The 15,407-nt window shown below is 37.4% G+C and overlaps 1 protein-coding gene across 1 annotated transcript in view; it reads left to right on the forward strand.

Moving 5' to 3' along the window:
- Nucleotides 1–15,407, forward strand: part of PRKCA (protein kinase C alpha) — a 153,702-nt gene that overhangs the window by 51,997 nt on the left and 86,298 nt on the right. The window contains exon 3 of the mRNA XM_075770371.1: nt 7,370–7,452. Coding sequence (XP_075626486.1) covers nt 7,370–7,452 — 83 coding nt within the window. The remainder of the gene's footprint in view (nt 1–7,369; nt 7,453–15,407) is intronic.

Consider the following 15,407-nt stretch of genomic DNA (forward strand, 5'->3'; position numbering starts at 1 on the left):
AAAATATTCTAAAATATTTCTAAAAACCTCACAGTAAAACCTTACAGCCGCACTAGCGTGCTTTCCGTATTTCATCGGTTTTCCGTGCTTCAAGCTGTGAACGGATTCAGACATTACTGTGAAGCGTGGCGCGGGCTGTGTTAAATTGACCGTGTGGGTGATTTAACGTGAGATGAAAGATTAAGAAATCACATAAGTCTTTCAGACGTTTGTCTTCAGTGCATTAGGCATCTCATGACTGAACAATAAAGTTTTCAGCTTGGTTGGCAGCGAGGAGCAGCTCTGCCCACGGCAGCTTCCAGAGCTGGGGCTTCGTTGAGCTGGTCCTGGGCTTGGTGGATGGAAGCAGGCCTGGAAGAACGTGGCGTGTGATGGCGACTGGGCTTGTGAGAGCAAAGCTGTTGTCATTGCTCGTAGTTTTAGAGAAGATTTACTCATTGAGGACCCCACTCTGTTTCATGCTAGATGATGTGACTGGAATTCAGTGAGACTCTGTCTTGTAGCATTGGTAGAGGCAGTTCCCATGATTTCCAAAAGCTCTTTGCTTTCCTTTGGCATCCAGGATTCCAGCTGTATTACAAAACAAAATCCAACAGCTGCATTCTGGAGATCGGTTTCATCTTGTGTCCCATTGTTTCACACAGTCTTAAAATATGTACAGCCTGTGCTGCTTCGTACTGCTCGCTTCCTCGCCCCTTATTTTTGCGTTAGGTAATATATCAAACTGAAGGCAGCTGTTTTGTTTAAGACATCCCATTTCTGCTATTAGGGTCATTGCCGAATTAGTTGAAAAATCTGAAAAACTAATGTTCAGTGTTCGCAAGAAACATTTGTGGGCTTTCGTATTGTGTTAGTTCTTTAATTGAAAGGGCTGTGCTGTTCCTTGCTGATGTGCTTGCACGCAGCTACAAAGCAGATTATAGCAGACACCCAGAGAGTCTTTGTTGCTGGCATACAATGTGTTAAGATCAGCAGATATTTAAACTACAGTGAGTTTGAACTGCAGCAGTGAGATTATATATATATAAAGTCTGTGATTGGGGGTCATCTTTTTTGCTGTTACAAGTTCTTAAAATAGCTATTCCAGCACCATTTTTGATAGATGGCTTCTGGGTTATTATTCATTTATAAAATGGGACACCTCAAAGGAAAGAGATTAATGGCTTTGTGAAATTTTAGCAAGGACTTTACATAGAAAAAGTGATCTGTATCTTTTAAAAAGTACATCATTAACAAGTAGATTGAAAGAGTGTTGAATACTTTATATTATGTTACATACTTTTAATATTTTGGAACTCTTCCTCAGTTTTGCAAACATTGCACTACAGTTTTAGGGGAAAATACATTATCATTTACCTTCTTTTCCCTGTAATGGATGGCAGAGATGACAAATCTGGCATAGTATGTGTCTGAATATAGTATTCAGACAAATCTGAACATATTATGTAGGTATTTTGCTAAATCCAAACTGTTTTAAAAATGTTACATGTATAGCTGCAGGTATGTATTACCAGGTCTGCTGAAGTTGTTTGAGTAAATGAAAATGTATATGCATTCTCTGCCAGGCATACAGACTGTATTTGCACACTGTTGTAGATCTTGCAAAGCCAGCTTACCGGCGACGTCCATCTGTTTTATACTTAGTGTAAAGGAGTTAATGACCTGAGTGGTTAAGACTGTCCAGACGATCTGTATAATCCTTTCACACAAATAAGATATTGTTGCTGTTAACCATTACTTTCTCTTTAAATTTTTAAAAATACATAATAGAGATTTTATTTCTGTCCTTTCCCCCCCTGCTTATTTAGGCTAATTGAACTTGACAAAATTGAAAAAGAAAATCTGTGCGGCAAGGTCAGACGTATGAACCTGAGGAGACGCAAACCAATTATTGACCGGTAGACTTGGAGCTTAGAAGTAGGAATCAGCCCTAATTTATCAATATTGATTTCACGTAGTCTCTATACGGTGGCTTCAGGGTAGGTTTTTGATGCCACTTTGAGAAGGTAGTTTGAGGTTTGCAGAAACTGCAATGAAAATAAAGCTAACCCATGAAGCAAGCAATGTGTAGCACTACGCAGATTAGTGCTGTAAAGGTGCTGTGTGACCTCGTGGTGTTACAAAAGAGCTTTAAGAAGCTTAGTAACAGGTTAAGGTGATGGGGAGAGGCGGTTGTTTTTCTAATTAACTATGTTATCCTGAAACAGACTGTATCTCGCTGGGCTGTAGGCTGGTTTAGTGAGAAAGTTGTTGTAAATGCCAAGTAGAAGGATTGCATATAGCAGTTTCAAGTGTTAGCCTGGGTACTCTCTTGAGGTAGCACTCTCTTCTAGATGGGGTGAAACATTGGCAGAAAAAGCAGTTGATGTGTTATAAATTATATATGTTGAAAAAGTTAGGGTAATGTAATCTTAAAAATTTCCCTGTGGATTCAGTATGTTAATAACATTCAAAGGTAGTGCTTCTTCTGACTTGTGTTTGGTTTATAACCTACAGCCTTCTTTATATTTAATACAAATGGGATTTTCATTATTTTTTTACAAGTTATAATATATTCAGAAAAGGAGAAAAGTATTGCTAAATCCTATTTCTTAATTATTACTCTTCTTGCTCTGGAAATATTCCCCGTTCCCGACTTTGATCCATTCCTAGTTCATTTATTTAAACAGAACTGCTTGTTAAATAACAAATGCGGTTGGTATTTAAATGATTTGTCTATTTTGAAGTAGTACCCTATTTTCATTTAATGTAATTGCTATATTTAATCTTAGAATGAACTAATGCATGCCATGTGACAAATTCATTCATTGCTTGGTGTCGTGCAGAAAACACAAGTCAGCCAGTAATATGGGCCCCCTGGGGAAATTCTGTGGCCTCACTGAAAATCCAAAGCATGTGAAACAGCCACATAAAAATTATGCGGTGCTCCAAGCCACCGTAGAGGCCCTTAAACTTCTCTAGTATACTCTGAGGGTAATTTCATGCTTATTCTACTTCTGTTGTAACTCCTTAGACCAATTCAGAATCAGTTCTTGTTCATAACCCAAAAGCAGAAACCCAACAACAAATGTTGAGTGTACACAGAGTACGTTCCCTGTTCTACCACTTCCTTTGGAAGAATCAATACTTGAAACCTAGAAACAAATTATGTAGGCAAGAATATGTATACTTCTTGTTGGGCAACTAATTATGTCATAACAGCAGAGCCACAGTTTTAAAGTTTGTTTAGATGGAAAGATAGCACAATTTTTATGTTGGTTAAGATTTTATAAATTTATTATTTGAATTGGCCATCACAAAAATGAGTGAGAGATGACTTGAAAAACCTCACTAATATAGATGATAACTGGCAATTCAGTTAGACTCTCTTAGAAATGTGTTCTCTCCACCCTTTAGGTTTGCAGCTTAATTTGATTTATAGAATAAATAAATATTGTGGTGTAGTAGAGAGATTCGTGTCTATTGGAAACGCTCATCTAGCTTGTTGGTTTTTCTTCCAAAAGTGGGAGTATAAAAGTAATTTTTTTAATTATCTGTTGGACTTTTCTAATAATTCCAAATTGTAAAGTATATGACTTCTGTCTTGATAGCTTTGCCCCTAGGTCTTTGAAATGCTTGTGATTGTAGAGCTCTTCAGATGTATGGGTGGGTGACTGGGGCTCAACAATGGCTTTTCTCCTTTACAGATCCTCTAATAGAGACGATTGCTTCTGTTGGTTATTATTGTAATATTTCATTTCTGTCTCACCAGTGTGTCATATATGAAAGCTACTAGTAACAATATTTTTAGCAGATAACTCTCACCCGACAATATATCATGATAACCTTCACACATCACGTAATTTAGAAAACAGCTTGAAATTTACAGCAGTGCCTTGTAACTCTAAGTGACTGATGACAATTATATATATTATTAACAACAACATGTTTTTCTCAGTACTGTGCACCGACAGAGAAGTGTTGGACAGAATGAATTGCCCTCCAGTATGTATCATAAATCCCACAAATCATGTAGTTCATCTTCTGCTTGTTTGCTTTGAGAATGCATTGAGTGCTCCTTACCACATTCTTCCTTGTTTTCACGATATCCATTTAGCTTTTTCTGCTCTCTGCAGCACTGCTGGGAGGACGGAGGGTGAGGGATCCGCCTGGTAGATGCAGCATGCCAGTGGAGAACTAGCAGTTAGTCTGGTGTTGCAACACAAGGGCTGTTTTGTTCTCTCCCTTCTTCCCTATGCCCTCCCCGCGTTCCCTCCCTGAGCTGCTGAGTATTTATCTCCAGCAAGTCCAGAGCTGGAAAGGATGGAGGCTCACAACCATATCATATATTCAACAGATCAAAATCACACTGTCAAAACATGAAAGTACCTCAATAATTTTCTTTTTAATTTTAACTGTCAGCCTCGAGATACCACTTGCTCTTGAGCTACTATGCATAATGCGTGCCAGCTCGCTTCTGCTTATACTCTTGTAAAATGTAAAGCAACAAATTTCCTGGCAGTCTCTGCAAAGTAGTGTAATATAACTTTCATTGCAAGAAGGTGGTGAACGCGATGTGACTTCTTAACAGCTGCAATAAGTGATGGGAAGCTATTAGCATCTTTTCAAAACAAGTAACAAGTGAGAGGTTATCTTTCATCTTTTCCCTAAAAAAATGGCATGTTATTCTAGGCAGATAACATTTTGTTTGCACTTATCTGAACAAAGTAAATTTTTACATGAATTCTCTAGCTCTGTATTGCTTTGTGAAATTAATAAAACTTTAAAAACTAATGCTAACATACACTCCAATGGCTGGATTTCAAAATGAAAATTGGGATGTTAAATTTTATGTCTGGAAATGATGGCTGTTAACAAGGGATTTTAGTTCACCTTTATCCTTTTCGCTTTAGATTTATGATTATGTGAGAGCTGCCTGTTCCATTGTTTACTTTTATGTCAAGTTATTTGGCTCTCATTTGAGTACTCTCAAAAGGTGAGACAGGTCTGATGCTTTTGACTGCTTTTCAGTGTCAACATTGATAATCGAAGCCTTAGTAAGCGACAACTTTGGAAGTGTAACTTAAAGTCCAAAAGGACAAGTGCTGTCTGGTTTACTTATTTTGGCAGCTGAGGTGGAGTTTCCATTGTAGTGTGATTAGTATCGTTCCTATGGAAGTTAGTAGCTCAAGTTCGTAACCATAGAACGAGGCTGTAGCAAAAAGTGGCACTGTTTTTCCCACGTATCTATCTTTGCACTTAGGATATATCATATTAAAAACAAGGTCGACATTGTCTCTAGTTGATCACACTGTGAGGGAGCTCAGAGATAGTATGTGACTATAGTATTTCATAAACATTGCCCAAAATAGATGCCCAAATATGCAGAGTTTTTGTAACGTACACTCTTGATGAATAAAGGCAGAGTTGGAGTAGCCAGTCTAAGATCCTAATTTGAAAGGCAGGCATTGGTAAAGCAGCTCAGTTCTACAACCTTTCCAGAGATATTTCTCAGACCTTTTGCATAGATTATTATGTTGTATTTTGCAACTGTATGATCACTGCATACAAAAGTAATTAGTTAACTTTTTTGTTTTCTGAAGGATGTAACGAGATTATTTTCTTGCATGTGATTTACTCCTGCAAACATAAATCAGGCTATTGTCTTCAAGAGTGAAAGGTTTGGAACCAAAAATACAATTTGGAAGTGAAACATTTTTCAGCTGCAAGTAATATTAATAGTAATTGCCACTTAGTGATCTTGCAGTTGGTAGAAACAAGCCATCGAAATGATAATTGTAGGATTCATTGGGATTTAGATTGATTAACAAACAAGACAACCAAGTGGGCAGCATACCTTGAGCCAGAACTTTGTCTCATGTAAAGTCGGCAGAGCTTATCTGGAATCAGTGGAGCAAAGCCCATTTTATTCCATTGGCCCAAAGAATAAACATATACCATGTCAGAAATAGAACAGTTGGAAACAATTGCTGCATGGGACGATGATGAAAAATAGCTGGAGAAAGATATAAGGGTGATTAGAGTTCTTTAAGGCCAGACAGCTGACTTAGGGATGTAAATGAGGCCAGCCTGGCGTTGTGGTGGAATCATTGTTCTGCGCTGCAATGACATGAAGGTGCACTTGACATCATCTTTCTCAGCTCTCTTCATTAAGTGAAAGAAATTCATACACGTTTTAAATGGGAAAGAGAACTGTTAAGGATGCCTCATGAAATGAGCTGTTGAGAAAAATTGAGATAACTTAATGTAGTTTCCACTGAAGTTGAGGAAATTCAGTGTTTGCAATTGCCAATCAATTGAAATCTATTTTATTCTTTAGAAGTCTCCTTTGAAATAGTGTGGGTTTATGTATTGGAAATGCAAAATTTAAAGTGTTCAAGGAATGTATTATTCGTAAAGAAATTGTGAATTACTTTTGAATCATTTCATTATCATCTCCTGACTCATTGCTTGATGGTATGGTGTTTAGTTCAAGATTTTCACAATCTCAAATCTAGATTGTTCTGTTTTGTTGAAACGTGGACCAATATTGCAATATCTGAACTATGCCTAACGTTAAAGAACCTGTAGTGAGGGTGAAAAGCTAAAATACTTGCTTCTCAAAGTAAGCACACTCAAGCAAATGGTTCTTTTTATGTGGTTTGAGGGTGTATGTATAACCCATAGCCTCAGTCACATGGCATAATTAAATTAAAATAGGCTTTCCTTATCTCAGAAAGAAAAAGTTCTTTCAGATAATTCATAAATTTTAAATGGGAGTCATATCGTAATCAGGAGCTAATTTTCTTTTCCCATTATCTCCTGCCATTCTGTGATACGAGAACACTTTGTTCTCTACAACAGTCTTTGCTCAGAGCTTTGGTTTCTCTCAGAAGTAATTAACTAGTAAAGACATTGGGTCTTTGTAGACGTCTTCACCAAGACATGCAGGTGAACAAATCCCATACGCAAGGATAGATGTTGTTCCAGCTCAACGTTCCTCATCTATGCCTCCTGCTCTTGCCTGGCACGTTGCACATTGACAGTTCCTGTTATGCATATGGATTTAGATTCAGGAAATGTAGCTTCATCGAATTGTTCATCCCACACTATATTTTAACACTACAGGCTGTCTTAAACATTAAAAATTTATCATCGTGTACAGCCTTTTGATTTTTAAATGTGCGTGCTTATCTCCTCTTTAATTATATTGTTTACTTGATGTCTGCCTTTCTTGTGTGTCTTTATTTAACATTAGGCTCTGCTTTCATTGACTTACAGGTGAAATATTTGACTATAAGTTTTATTCCCTCTAATTATATTTGTTACAACAGAAAAAGAAAAAACCAAACTATGCCATTCTAACTGTTGTTTTCCCTTTTCTTACTAGTTTGCTGTTTTGTGGTTCATAAGAGATGCCATGAGTTTGTTACCTTCTCTTGTCCTGGGGCTGACAAGGGACCTGACACTGATGTAAGTACATTGACATTTAATATGTTGCTTTTACACATAGTTTTTTGTTGTTACACCTAACTATGAGAATGAATTACAAACAATATCGGTAGGATCTTTACGATAGGTAATTGTAGTCCGAGTGGTTTTTAACAATTCTGAAGTATTTATGGACTGTAAGATCTATTTTTGGTAAGAAAAGTAACAAAGAATGTGTGACCAAGAACAGTTTCCCTCAGAACGCAACAGCCCTGAAGTGTTTACCCAAGCATGAAGTCAGCATTTTATTTTTGTTTGCTTTATGTTGGATGTATTTGATACTAACAATTCCCAGGAACGGCTGAGGCTTTTTCTGAGCTTTCTTTGTATCCATCTTATCTCAAGGTGTAACTTCAGAGTTGACTCTGGTCCTTGTCCTCTCTGCACACAAGGATCTATAGCTCCAAGTAGATGACAGTTTAATCTTGAGCCAATGGGCTTATCTGAGATTGTTGCAAAAACCTATTATATTTGTGCTTAAGCTAGTATACCAGTCAGGATCCACCCATTCTATCTTGCTCTGTCAATATTCTATATACACATAGTGTTTTTGGTCAACGACCAGTTTTTACTTTCAACACATCTGCTTTCATGGTGAGACATGAGAATTTTGTCACCCTGCTGAAATAATAAACTAATCTTGTTTGTTCATATAAAAATAACATTTCTTTGGGTTTTATAAATTCTACTTTACAGTGAAGTAATTTAACATCTGCTTATGGGAACAATACATTCCAAGTGTTCTTTGTCTGAACGGCTCTGTCTCTGTTGTGTTTCTTATAACGTATTCATGCTCTAGATTGTAGGCTATTATCTCCTCTGATGAAATGCCTCAGAAGACTTTTCTTGCTAGGTTTTAATGAGCTTCTCATGAATTGTTTTAGTATGCTAGCTATGAGATCAATGAACAATATATGGGCAGAAGCTGCAAGGGCATTTGGAGAATTTGAGATGTTAAAAAGTTTTCTTATTTTTAAATTTAAAATTGAGGAAACTGTCGAAGAACTGAGAAGCATTTTAAAAACAGTTGATTTTTTTAAACATTTCACATGATTTAAGTTTAGGTACATAAGAAAAATGCTCAAGTTTTAGAGCGTCGTTGCCTTGTTCAGTTTCTCCAGTTTAGCTGATAGTCACTTCCAGAGAGCGAACAAGGGCTTAGGTGACCTCAGTCGTAACTGTGATCGGTCTTTCTCTGGTCGTGGAGAGAGTTGCATGGGGTTTGACCTGACAGTCTTGTGGCAGAAACACTGCTGTCCTCAACATCTGCCTCTGCCTAACTTTCCCCCTGCCCCTTCCCCACTTATGGAGATGGGACTCTCATGAGTCTGCTCCTCAGCAGTACCTTTCCCCAGAGATCCCCTGGCTTCAGTTACTACTATTGTGGCAACTGCTTGCAAGGGAAGAAGCTTTGCAGTACTCGAAATATCATTGCTAAAATCAACAGAATTATATTAAAAATATAATTGTAACCGAAGCCTCTCTTCACCTTTCCATCTTTTTCCATATTCAGTTCTGGTAACTCATTAAATGCTCCATTATTTCATTTGTATCTGTATCTCCAGCCATCTTTTTGTCCTGTTCACTTTTTTGCACTTAGCTCGTCATCTCAAATTTTCTTCATCTTTCATCAGCTGCTCCTGCTGCAGTCCTGGTTACTTGTTGCCATTTAAGAGCCATGACAATCCAAAGAGCGTTGCTCCAACAGTGAGAGTCAGAGTATCTAAGCTTAAGGACCCGTAATATGGATGCAGCCACCAGAAGTTAAGGACATCCATAGATCATGTCAGGGTCTAAGATTCAAAAAGTCAGGATTCAAGCACAGAGCAGTTATACTGATTACCTGTGCAAAGCACGTGGATGTTGCTAAAGGTTTATTAAGTGTCTAGAATGGGATCAGGGCATAGGAAATGCCAGGCTGCATTCCTCAGGAGCTTTGACAGTTCTTCAGGGCTGTACACAAAGCATCTCTCTCCATTTGGCGTAGAGCGCAGCTTTTGAGAAGAAAGTGACTTAACTGACCTGAGGTCAATTTTTATGACAGAGGTGAAAGGAAGAGACTTTTGACAATAATGTAGTAGTTAGAGCACTCACTTGGAAGCCGATGCAGAGGCTTACAGGCATTCACGGAGCCTCCCAGTGATGCAGGAAGGAAGCCAGTGCTCGCTCAGTATGGCTTTGCTAATAGTACTCCTTAGTGTATTTTCTCAAAGGAGACTCTACTACTAGAACAATCATGAAGGCAGGAACAAGAAATGAAAATTATTCTTCATACTCTTCCTTTTCTGAAAGTTCTTGAATTCTTTAAGCTTTGAAGGGAAGTGTGGAGATTGGCTCTGTCTATATAGTGTAATAGTTAAAGTGGTCATTTGGAATCTAGAAGTTATGGATTTGAAGTGCCTTGAGCTACAGAACAGCTAAAATCCAGGTCTTCCCTGTCCAGGTGAGTGTTCTTGTCACTAAACTACCATGCAGGAGGTAGGTGACAACACCTACTCTCTCCCCATCTCCTGTTTCTAAAAGAAAGTAGCCATAGCTGCTACTTTTTGCCGCTGTCCAGTTGACTTTAGGTATAGTTGACCCATTTGCATCCCACTGGATGCCATACAGGTGTTTCTCTGAATTCTGTAATTCTCTATACACCTTCTGTATTGTGTACGTGGGCAGTGCCAGTACCGATGTTGCACTGCACTGAGCTATGGGACCTGCTTAGAAACCTAGACACTCTTACCTGCAGTTTGTTAGGCAACATTTATGTATCGGGTGAGTTCCTGTCGTTACCAAACTGAGTAAGGTCACCATTACCAGAGACGAACCAGGGTAGGCAACAGTGCCAGATTCATCCTGATGTTTATGTCTGTAGCTGTTTTAGCAGCGGTCAGGCTGGGTGAAATGCATCTTCACCGATCTCGGTGGCAAAATACCCGTGGACCATCAAAAGGGCCAGAATTTCGATTAAAGAATGTCTGTTTAATTACTCGTTCTCTAAGTATAGTTCATACCTGTAAGTGATACGTTGCTGATTAGTTTTGGTCGGTCCTAAAACATGAGTAGAATAAAACAATTAAATCTTGTTTTATCTTTGTGCTCAGTTGTGATAAAGACGTTAATGAAAGTTATTGTTGATTGACGATTTTAGAGGTGACAGTCTTGAGTAGGTCTTCTATAGCTGCAATGAAGGCTTTGGCTCTTGAAAGTATTCTTGATTATTTTGTCAAAACATGGGTTCTTCAGGGTTTTTCTTCTAAAGCTCATAAATGAGAGCACACATTTGTGTGTGAGACCATTTAATTTTATCAAGAATTTCTTCGTGGTTGTAGAATCTGTCATGTGGCAGGTTGTTAATGGTCTTTAGTATTGCCGACTGCATTTTGTGATTTGGTTTTTTTGCCTTGGTGATTAAATAAATCAGCCTAATGCTTTATTTTAGTATTTGGGTTACCAAATGATCGTGTTCAATATTTGCACAGAAGTGATATCTCAAAAACACTTTGAAGATTAAAAGCAAACAGAAAATAAATATGTTTTAATAAAATCGTGCTACATTAGTGGGTCCTATTACACAAAGAGGATTGCAGAATGTTATACTTTAATTTACTGAAATGTTTGACTATAATGTCTACCCTTTTACAATTCAGTAACTTATTCCTATCCGAGTTAGTACAAGCTTTGTTCTGAAATGTAGTGTGCTATAAAGCTTATCATAATACTCAGCAGATTTTTAAATATTAAAAAGTCCTTTTCTAAATTATTTCATGCAGGTGCACAATTAATTTGCATACTCAAATTCTCCAGTGTCTTTGCATGATGTAGCCTTTCCATTAATTGTAAGAGCAATATTGTCATTAATAAAATGAAAATTTCCAGAGTGATAATTATAAATTATAATAATTATATGTTATAATACTATTTATTACATCTTAGAAGAATTTAAAATTATCATGCACTGTCCTTTTAGCACAAATGAGGCAATCCTTAGAAATACACCATTAAAATAACTATTGGTTAAATTTACTTAATAAGGAGCATCGGAAGTCAGGTAGGTGCCCCGCAACGGGTGACAGGCCGGGTTGGAATGCAGAACACCTCAACATACCAAACATTTCCCACTCAGGAACAAAACTGCCTTTTCCAGCCAAGGGAGGCAGCTCTCGCAGGTGAGCGTTCACAGCCGTCCCCGCTGAGGCCGGAGGTATCTAGGACATGATGGCAAGGACTTATTTATAGATTTGTCTTGAGGCGAGATAGTACGGCATTCACGCTACTTGCCTCCAGGGATACGGAGAGTTTCTGAGCTGTGGGGTTTATTAGTCGGTTGGGAAGACTCCTAAGGGGAGAAAAGCCGTAACTTTTAGAAACTTCATTCTGATTTTCATGACAGCGAAACGTCTACCTAAAGGGCAAGGTCAAAGCATCTCTTTAAAATAATGCTCTTTCAAAAGAGAGAATTGAACTACTTTAAAAATAGGTTGTGTGCTCGAGAGATTTCTAACCTGTAGTTACTTTCAAAGCTCTCTGTAAGGTTTTTTTGGCTGCAGCAATCCCCTGCAGAAAGGGGGGATTCTGCTGACAGGTCCAGTTATTTCCCTAAATAGATGTAACAGTTGCAATAAAAGTTATTTTTTTAATTTCTGGATATTTTAAATACAGTCAAACCAACAAAAGAGACTTCAGACTGTACTGTCCACAGATCTTTTCTTATTTCCTAGCCTTTCTTACATGCCATACAGCTAAGTATTTAATAAACTGACTACTCAGCTGTACAAAAGGCCTGTGGGCTGTATCATGCTAAAAATAGTGGTGAACAAATATTGCCTCCTTGTGTAACATTTTTATTTGCCATGGTATTCTATTGCAGTGACAGAGGGGATCAATTATTTGTATTACTTTAAATGCCTTAATAAAGGTGAGTGCAAAAGAGACAAAAGCTTAAACTCACTCTCTTTTTGCTTTGCTCAGACTAGCTGAAATGTGAGGTTGAAAGGTCTGTGTTTGTGCCAAAAGGAAAAGCATACGTGTGAATAAAGTGGTTGTCCTTGACTCGTAGTGAAATGATGGTGTCTGGGGAACAATATCCTGTTTCAGATGAAATAAGAAGTCACACAATCAAAAAATTTTATATTTCCTTAATACCTGGCTGAGTGTGAGCTCTGATGTCTGAGCAGAATACCAACTCGGGAAGTTATTTTGTTGCTATCTAATGGCTTTCGGTAGTTTGAAATTATTCATCTTCTCTTTGTGGCCAGCTCTTTTATGGGGATGCTATTGAGCTCCTGTATTTCAAGCCTGCTGAATACACTAAAGTTATGTGAAGCATCACCTCCAATTCAGATAGCTGGGTTTGGAAGGTTGCTCGGTGTTCCTAAAAACTATTGTAAGTCATTGATGCAATGGTTTAAAACTTGAGTGAATTGCTGTAAAAATGTAAGAGTAACCTCAAAAATTAACTGCTGTTGTAACTAGCTTTGTTAAGATCTGTTTAATATTAAGGGATAACTAGTCAAGTTTCTTTCAGAAAGGATACTTTAAAATTGAGAGTTAAATCTTTGTTCCCTTCGTTAATGGAACATAGTAACCAGAAAGTGTTTTCAAACCGCATGCAACTTAATAAAATGTTCCTAATTCAATACCACATAGAATTAAAAAAACCCCAAGTAATTACCCCAGTAATTTTAAAAAGTGTTTGAACGTATTAATTATTTTTTTTTCAGTACGATTTTATAAAACTTAATATTGAGTGCACAAGAACTCTATATTAAGACATCACCATCTCTGGATCAGCACTATTTTCCTTTCAGATTATAATAATATAGGATCCAAAGGATGTTTCGGAGCAAAATAAATAAATAGAAATTAAAAACTGAAAAAAATCTAAATGAGAGCAAGTGACTGTACAGTCAAAGGAGATTAAGTCTGACTTTGCTTCTCAGAATTGCAGTGAGTTCTTACTATTTAAGCACCTAGAAGAGAATGAATTGATAAGATACAGATGTGGGCTTACGCAAGATGAACCAGCAAAGCCATCTCATCCCATTTGTCAGGGTAACTGACCTCACGGATGTAGAAGGTGACATATATGGAAAAGATTTTAAAGTCGATAAGCCTCTTGATATTGAAATTATTTGGGAGCTTTAGTATCTTAAGCATATTCGAAAAAATCAGTCTAAATTTGAACAACTGTAAGGTTCTGTGGGATGCAGCAGGAGCTGGGTATTTTCATCAGTGGCTTGGATTTTGGAATGATGTTACAGCTACACAATTTGCAGTTGACAGTAGGGAGGGAGAATTCTAGAGGACAATATTTAATTTCAGAATTTTTTTTGTGTTAAGATACAATTTAATGAAACAAATGAAAAAAATCACACTTGAGAGGGGGGTGAAATTAGTGTGAACTGATTGTGAAGGCACCAGTGCAGAAGAAAAGGAAGCAAGTCTTTTAGTGGGTCATAAAGTCAGTACTGGCCAACAGTGCACCTCTGATACAAAGGTGATGAATTTCCCGCAGGGATATGTTAGAAATGATTATTCTATTTTTTTTTTTTTAATTAAGATATTTTATGTAGAGTTCTGCAGCTCTTCTGGAGAAGAATTTAGAGAAGAGTATTTTCCATGTCTGTTAAGTTGTAACCAGGAGAATTAAATATGTAACAGTGAAACTTTTGAGGTGTAATGATGGGTAACTGCTGCAATGGGTTACCAAAAGAAGAAATGAAGATTTTTGGTTTGGGGGTTACTTCTCTAAGCAGTGCTGTAAATATTATCCCTGCCTTCATTGCACCTCGGACAGAGGCGAGATGAGTCCTGTGAGGTTCCATCATGCTTTTCGTTTTATGGTTTCTATGATTTTAGAGTTGGGAGGAGAAAGATTGACCCTCAAGAATCCATATGCAGGGGGACGAGTGGGAAATTATCATTTGTAAATTATAATTTACAGTATGACAGCGGTGGGCTTGGGTTTGGCCTTAGGCTTGGAGCAATGCTTATGTCCACATTTACTCCAGTATTGTCCTGTTCAGTTTGATAGTTGTGGTTGTGATACAAATGATATGAAGAATCTTCTTCCTTGTGTCACACCTCTGTATTAAGCAGGAGTAAATTAATATAATTGGGCTATCCTGGAGGGTTTAGTCATCTGGACCAGATTTCCTTTTCTGCTCAATTCCAGGTAATGCTGAAATCTTTTTTTTTAATTCTCTTTTTCCCCACTGGCCTTTAATTAATTCCAGACTGTTTACATGTAGGAGGATGGTTTCAGAGTGAAAGACGACAGTTGCTTTACTGGTCTTGGGAATTAAAAACAAAAATAAAAACCAAACAAAACCAAAAAACCCCACAAAAACTCTCATGAAAAGAAAAGGCCATAACTGGAAGCCCAGTATTAAGACTTACTGTAGAACTAGTTAAAAAGGGATTTTAATCAGAAAGCTTTGCAGTCTTTCTCCAAGGATAATGAAATGCAGCAGCAGGGCATGTCTGATTTGCTTTTAATCATTTGGTTGTTTTTACAATGAAAAGCAAATATTATCTATGTTCAACATTGTGAGTGACCTGAGCAACAAACAGGCATCATTGATAAATATTATAGGCACCAGGGTGGTTTTTTTATTGCTAATCTGAACTTTGGGTAATAGGCAATCTTGTCCTAGAAATATTTTCTTTCTAATTAAAATAAAAATATTCTCACTTCCTCACAAAAGATACACGAAGGCAGGAAGATCTGGCAAGATACAGTCGACTGCTTGCCAGGTTAGCAAAAATGCTCTCTTAAAGAGAAGCCTGTATGGATTTTTTTGAAATGATTCTTAAACAGCTCTGATGCAATGATTTATTAATCTTTCATGGTATAACCTAAACAAAGAAAATATAAAGCCCCCTCTATTGACAAATTGGGATACCAACTCAATGTGTTTGTATGTCATAGTTTTCTAATTAGGAAA

Source organism: Balearica regulorum, chromosome 18, assembly GCF_011004875.1.
Source record: "Balearica regulorum gibbericeps isolate bBalReg1 chromosome 18, bBalReg1.pri, whole genome shotgun sequence".
Lineage (NCBI taxonomy): Eukaryota > Metazoa > Chordata > Aves > Gruiformes > Gruidae > Balearica > Balearica regulorum.